The 7,280-nt window shown below is 54.2% G+C and overlaps 1 protein-coding gene across 1 annotated transcript; it reads right to left on the bottom strand.

Annotated features, from left to right (window-relative positions):
- Positions 1-3,090: 3,090 nt before the first annotated feature.
- Positions 3,091-6,505, bottom strand: LOC136166578 (C-type lectin domain family 4 member G-like). Its single transcript, XM_065933020.1, has 9 exons — positions 6,419-6,505; positions 5,755-5,856; positions 5,408-5,461; positions 5,159-5,221; positions 4,903-5,007; positions 4,477-4,566; positions 4,107-4,255; positions 3,872-3,987; positions 3,091-3,605 (listed from the first exon to the last, which is right to left on the bottom strand). Exons 1-9 carry the CDS (start codon positions 6,471-6,473, stop codon positions 3,467-3,469), a joined length of 873 nt encoding a protein of 290 aa, XP_065789092.1. The 5' UTR covers positions 6,474-6,505; the 3' UTR covers positions 3,091-3,466.
- Between the last annotated feature and the right edge of the window lie 775 nt (positions 6,506-7,280).

The following is a 7,280-nucleotide window of genomic DNA, read 5'->3' on the forward strand; positions in this document are numbered from 1 at the left end:
CCAGTGTTTGGGATTCCTCATTTCCATTGTAGGGAGCATGAGTTCAATCCCTGATTTGGGAACTAGGATCCTACAAGGTGGGCAGCTTGGCAAAAAAAAAATAATAATAATAATAAAAAAGTGAAAATAAAAATTTTGAAATTGTGGAAAAATACACATAAGATAAAATTCACCATGGGCACTCGGCGGCGGCCACAGCGCAGACCAAACTTCACTCACTCGCAGCTCGCTCCGCGCCCTCTGCAACAAAGTCTGACAAGCCCGATATGGCTGAGATTGAGAAGTTCGATAAGTTGAAATTGAAGAAAATGGAAACGCAAGAGAAAAACCCACTGCCTTCGAAAGAAACTATTGAACAGGAGAAGCAAGCAGGCGAGTCGTAATGAAGCATGCGCCGCCAGTATGCACTGTACATTCCACAAGCATTGCCTTCTTATTTTACTTCTTTTAGCTGTTTAACTTTGTAAGATGCAAAGAGGTTGGATCGAGTTTAAATGACTGTGCTACCCCTTTTCACATCAAAGAATAGAGAACTACGGACAACGTAGGCCGTAGGCCGCGCCTGCCTCTCCCATCTGCCTATGTGGTGGCAGGGAAGGAAAAGAACTTGCATGTTGGTGAAGGAGGAAGCTGGGTGGGACGACAGTGAAATCTAGAGTAAAAAGCTAGTCCAAGGTGTTCTGCGGGCTGTAAAATGCAGCTTAATCAGAGTACCATTTTGTTGTTGTTGTGGTTCAAATGATTTTAATTATTGGAATGCACAACTTTTTAATATGCAAATAAAAAGTTTTAAAACCTGAAAAAAAAATTCACCATGTTAACCACTATTTTTTGCATTTTTCAGCCTTTAATAAAAACATTATGAAATGTTTCATAAAATTTTATGAAATGTATTATATGTAGAATGAATATATTTTGTGATGAAAAAGAGCTACCTCCATCCAAACATTTCTTCTTCCCTTGTAATCATACCACCTTAACCATTTTTAAATGGACACTGCAGGAGTGTTAAGTATATTCACACTGGGGACTTCCCTGGTGGGCCAGTGGTTAGGCCTCTGTGGTTAGAGGACCTAAGATTCCCAGTGCTGCCAAAAAAAGTATATTCACATTGTTCTGTAAGGGATCTTCAGAATTGTTTCTTTTGCAAAACTGAAACTCTGTATCCATTAAGCAGCAGCATTTGTCCTTTGTGAGTGGTTTATTTCACATAGCATACTGTTACAGTATGTGTCAGAATTTCCTTCCTTTTTCAAGGCTGAATAATATTCCATTGTATGGATGAGCTTGTTTGGTTTATCCATTCATCCATTGATGCACACTTGGGTTGCTTCTACTGCTTGGCTATTGTGAATAATGCTGCTATAAACATGGGTATGCAAATATCTTTTCAAGACCCTGCTTTCAGGACTTTGCTGGTGATTCAGTGGTTAAGAATCTGCCTGCCAATACAGGAGACATGGGTTCGATCCCTGGTCTGGGAAGATTCTACATGCTGTGGAGCAATTGAGCCCTTGCACCATGACTACTGAAGCCTGTGAGCCCTAGAGCCTGTTCTCTGCAACAAGAGAAGCCACCACAATAAGAAGCCCATGCAAGGTAAGTAGAGAAAGCCTATGTGCAACAACTAAGACCTAGCCCAGCCAAAACTTTTTTAAAGAACCCACTTTCAATTCCTTTGAATATCTATCCAGAAGTGAAATTGTAGGGTCACATGGAGTTTCTGGAGGGACCCTGATCCTGGTGACCTTGATTTCATCCCAGTGAAACTAATTTTGACCTCCACAAGTGTAGAATAGCTGTATATTGTTTCAAGCCACCAAGCTGGTGGACATTTGTTACAGCAGCAGTAGGAAGCTCATGCACTCTCCCTAGCTGACTATCCAGAAATCCATCAGTCTGACCAACAGTCTGCCAGCTACAATATCTGTCCAGAAGTCCAGACAGCTCCTGGGCAAGGTCACTGCCTTGCTCTGGGCTGCAGTTTAGAGGATTCAGAGACACTGAAAGATTCCGCCTGGTCAGGGAGTTTCGGTGCTGATCCCTCCTCTTCCTGTTCAGTGGATGCGCTCAGGGCTGGGCAGCTTGGTTCTGGACTCAGCTTTGCACCAAACTAAATGCTGCTAGCCTGTCACTCCCCTCGGTTGGACAGTTGGACCTGTCTCCACTGGAAAACCTGGGAGAGCCTCCAGGTCCCCAGGATGGGAGTGCTGGGTAAATTCAGATCAAAAGTCCCCAGTTGATAAATTCAGGCTGTGTGCTCCTCACATTCCCCACCCCCACCCTGAAATGGGCTCAGCGACACCCTCTACTTGCCAACACCCTCTGTCTACAAAGCCCTCCCTTCCCAGCTCCATTGCCAGAGTTGAAAACCCATTGTTCTTCCAAAGTCCATCTTTTCTGGATGTATTTCCTGAACTCCTCACAGGACCTGGGGTGCCCAAGACAGAAGGAGTCTGCTCACCAGATCCGAGCTGCCCCTCTCCCATCTCTGTGTCAGGGCCTTGTGTCAGGCTACCTGTAATCTCAACAGGATGACAGTCTCCTCAGGGAACTGGGCCAGCACTGCAGCATCTCAGCAGAGTCCCTCTTCTGGGGACACAGGAGACTCCTGCATGCATTCCTCAATCTAGTCACTGGTCACATTGTCCCAGGGCATAGGGACAGGGTCTGACTCATTCCTGTGTTCCCAGGGCTCTACAACCCCCCTGACCCAATGCAACTTACACACTGGGTTTGGGGTGGGGGGGAAATCATCGGCCCCTGGAGGCTTCCCAGGTGACTCTAGTGGTAAAGAATCTGCTTGCCAATGCAGGAAACACAGGAGATGCAGGTTCGATCCCTGGGTCAGGAAGATTCCCTGAAGAAAGAAATGGCAACCCATTCCAGTATTTTTGCCTGGGAAATCCCATGACAGAGGAACCTGGTGGGCCACAGTTCATGGAGTGGGAAAGAGTTGGACACACGTGCATGCACGTGGGCCCCTGAGGTCAGGGTCACTCACATGAATTACATCAGAGTCTCTGAGATAAAGCTTAGATCAGAGGCAGGAGCCAAGATTCATTTTCTCATTTATTGATGCTCCCTAGGGCTGCCAAGAAGGTTCACAAAATCCCCTATCTTTGAGGCAGCTCACCTGGGGTAAAAATGCAAATAAATCAAACAGCTCCATCCCTGAGTCGCCGGGCCTTGGTTAGGGAGGGCGATGGGGGTCAGATCACGGGTCCAAGGAGCTCAGATTTTTGGAGCGGGAGCAGACTTGGTGAGGTCCACGGGTGAAGGGTTGCAGCGAGATTGGAGCGCAAGTCTCCCCGTGCAGTAACTGGCTTGGGCTGTGGGTGGCGCCATGGTTATTGCTAGAGTTGGGAGGGGAGGGGGATTCACGGTTGTGGGCGGAGCCAGGAAGGTGAGCGGCTCAGGCGATTGGACAAGTGCCAGTGGGCGCGGCTCTGGGCCAGGGGCAAGGTCAGCAGCTGAGCCTCTTCTCACAGATCCAGTTGTCGTTCTCATTGTCACACGGCGCGTCGTTCCACAACCCCGTGCGAAGCATCATGATACAATCCTCGCGCCCCATAGAGTCGTTGGGCTCCCCCCGATTCCAGTGGCTGCAGTGGTTTGACGGGGGGGGGGGGGGGGGGGGTGCGGTGTTGCTGAAAAGCTAGGCTTTTCCGAGTTCTAACCTGTTTATTACTTGGGTCTAACCCTCACATCCTGAGAATTAACACCTTGGTATATAACTTTCTCAGCCCAGAATTTAACCCTAGTCGGTTTCTGGGGTCTGGCCCGCCCAGCCCTAAGGAGACCCTATGATCTGGCCGAAGCACTTCCCCTAGGATCCGAACGGTCAGCCTCTCCAGGTCCCTTCTCTCACCTGAAGCTGAGCGCGACTCCGTCCACCCACTGGTAGCCCTGGATCCTGCGCACCTTGCGCACGGCCCTGAGGCCCAGCCAATAACCGAGGCCACGCGTATTCCGACTCAGGAAACCCTGGGCGGTGGGGAAGACTGAGCCGGAGGAGTCCCTCCTGCCCCGCCCCCTAACCCCGGGCCTCGCCCCTCGGGTAAACTCCACCCTCTCCCGGCTCGCAGACAGCCCGGGCTTCGCACCTGCTCTTCCAGGCCTCCGACGATCACCAGGTGCGCGCCGGAGCGCTCGCAATGCTGCTGTGCCTCCACCCACGTGGCCCGCAGCGTGGAGAAGAAGTAACAGGAGCCCTGGAATGGCAGCCACGACTCGGGGCACTCCTTGCAGGAGCCTGCAGGGTGGCGAGGGTCAGAGAGATGGTTTGCTCCCAAGTGGAGCCGACGAATGGATTGGAGAGGGGGATGCCGGACAACCCCCTCCCCCCGCCACCCCGGGCCCAGGGTTGGAACCGCCGAGACCAGGCCAAGGTCAAAGGGCGGGGCCAGGCGGATCAGGGAACCCCGGGCAGGGTCCACTGAGCCTCTCCCCTCGCCGCCCTCCCCGCGTGCTCACTGTTTCCAAGCCGGGCTTGCTCCAGTGCCCGGAAGAACTCAGTGCGAATGTTCTCACGGTCCCTACCGGCTTCAGCCAGGCTCTGGGTCACTGAGAGGGAGAAAAGTAAAGACAGGGTCAGGATCGAGGGTAAGATCGTGATTAGTTAAGGTCAGCATCCACGTCCGTGGTCAGTGCCAAGGTCACGAATGACCTTACTGGCAAGGACTGTTAGAGCTGGGTAGGGTGCCCGTTGTGATTGGGGTTAGGACCTGAAGTTAAGGTTAGAGTTCACAGGTCAGGGTCAGGATGGGGGACACGATTTGGGTCAATGGTCAAGATCACAGGATAGGTGTGTGTGGGGGGGGGGGTCACAGAAGGGTCCAGAGTGAATCAAGTTTCGGGTAACAGCCGGGGTGAGGAGTCAGAGGGTGGTCCCGCACTCACCGCGCTCGCTCAGTTCTTTTAGGGCACTCTCCTGCTGCAACAACTTCGACCTTGCCTCTCCAAGCTCCTTGCTGACTGTCTGCAGCTGTGCCTGCGTCCCCAGGCCTGGGGAGGGGGTGAGGTGACCGGAGCGTGACACCTGAGGTCAGCCCACCCAGCCCCTACGCGCCGCGAGCCCCGCTCCCACTAGCCTCCTCCAATCCCGGTCACAAGTCCCGCCCCCTCGCCCCCAGCCCACCACCACCGTCTTACTCACAGCAGCTATTGCACGCTCGGACCTCCTCCTTCAAGATACCCAGCACCGCCGTCTGTTTGGAGGCTGGAAGGATTCCACGCCCGCCCGCACACACGCCAAGTAACCCTCGGGGACTCCCAGGATCCCACCCAACTCCAGGGCCAGCCCCGCGAACCGTGGGATCCCCGTGCTCCCGCCCACTACTCCGACACCGGGGTCCGAGACCCTTCCGCCCCCGAACTCTGGCAAGAGCCTCTGTTCTCTCCGTACCGTTTGTGCTCAGCAGGCCTTGGTTGTCAAGCAGCGCCCCGCGTTCGGTGGACGCTGCGGAGAGAGGAGGACTCGAAAACTCTCCCCTCGGCCCCTGGGAGTGCGGGGACCCGGGTCATGGGGTGCACAGAAGCGGGCGGACAGACGTGCAGCGCACGTGATGCGCACACACACCGACATAGGACCGGCACATGCACAGGTTCGCGCAGGCTCGCACACGTGGGCGCTCGCACTCAGACCCAGGCAGAGGTCCCGGATCTGGTTGGTGTGCCCCGGGGCGCAGAAAACGTCTATGTTCCCCGGGGGGTGGCGGTGCACACGCCATCTCCCATCATCCAGTCACTCACCCTTGGAAAACAGGACGCTGAGAATGAGGGTCCACAGGACTGTGATGACCATGAAAGCCAAGACCAGGAAGAGGGGTCTCTGTCCCCAGCGTCCCGAGTGCCCTGGGATGACACAAACGGACTCCTGAGCTCCTCCCTGGATCCTTGGGCTCCGAGGACAGCCCCAGTCACTTGGGTTTCTCCCAGGTAACTGAGATTCAGAGAGGTGCAGTAACTTGCCTGTGGCCACACAGTCCCTAAGCGGCAGAGTTGGAATTTGAAACCAGGTCCAGCTGACTCTAGGATCTGTGGTGTCTTTCCTGCACCCACTACATAAGCTCTCTCTTGGTTGATCCTCTCCCTTCCCCCGTGCGTGCGGGCGTGTGTGCCAAATCACTTCACTCTTGTCTGACTCTTTGCAACCCTATGGATGGTAGCCCGCCAGGCTCCTCTGTCCATGGGAATCTCCAGACAAGAATACTGGAGTGAGTTGCCATGCCCTCCTCCAGGGGATCTTCCCAACCTAGGGATGGAATGAACCCGCATCTCTTACGTCTCCTGCATTGGCAGGGGGGTTCTTTACCACTACCGCCACCTGGAAAGCCCCTCCCTTCCCCATCAAACCCCAAACCACTGGCCAGAGAGGGACCCAAGGGGACCTCTGAGGCAGCCCGGTCGCTCATACCTCCGGAGATCTCTTCCTGCCTGTCGTCCCACTTTCTGTACCCTGCAGTGTCCATGGTGAGCAGGCGCCTAGCTCTGGGAGTAGATACAAAAGTAGTCCCATCCCTCCCCCATCCTACCCACCCTCTTCCTTCCTTCCCATCTTCCTGATCTCAATTCCTGGTACCGAGAACCACGGACCAATCACAGAGATGGACCCTTTCTGAGCTGGGCTGGGCTGGGCTGGAGTAAGGGAGGGGTGGGGAGGGGAAGTTGGGAGTTGGGGGGTGGAGGGGGAGAAGAAGTGTGGGGGAAGGGGTGGGGAGTGAAGTGTGTGCATGCGTGTGTGTTTATGTGTGTGCAGATCCGGCCTCCCAGGCCTGGTTGCTGCAGCAGCATCTCCAGGCTGCTCATCCCGGGTGGACCATCACAAGTACTCGCTCCAGCGACACTTCCCAGAGTCTGCTGGGGCTTCGCTTTCCAGTCCAGTCTGCACCTCTTATAGGTCTGGCAGCAATCTTCCTAGAGAGAGAGACAGGGTGAACCCAGTCAAGTTCAAGGCCGCTCCCTTCTGGTCCCTGAGAAAGCCCCTTCAGGTCCCGCCCCCCCACTCTACGCACACCCCCCACCCCACCCCGTGCCAGCTGCTCATCCCTTTTCAGCTCTGCTGCAGGTGCCAGGTAGAAGTTGCAACTGACCTGAGCTTCATTCAGTCCTCTTCCGCCAGAAGCGAGAACATTGCCGATTGTTGAGGGGAAGTCAGCTAAGCTTCTGGACTCTACGATTGGGTGTGTATGTATAGGGTATCCATATGGAACTTCTAGAAGCCTCTGTTTTCCTCCTCTGTGTAAAGGGGGACAATGTCAAGGCCTCCCTCCAAGGAA

Source organism: Muntiacus reevesi, chromosome 1 (genome assembly GCF_963930625.1).
Source record: "Muntiacus reevesi chromosome 1, mMunRee1.1, whole genome shotgun sequence".
Taxonomy (NCBI): domain Eukaryota; kingdom Metazoa; phylum Chordata; class Mammalia; order Artiodactyla; family Cervidae; genus Muntiacus; species Muntiacus reevesi.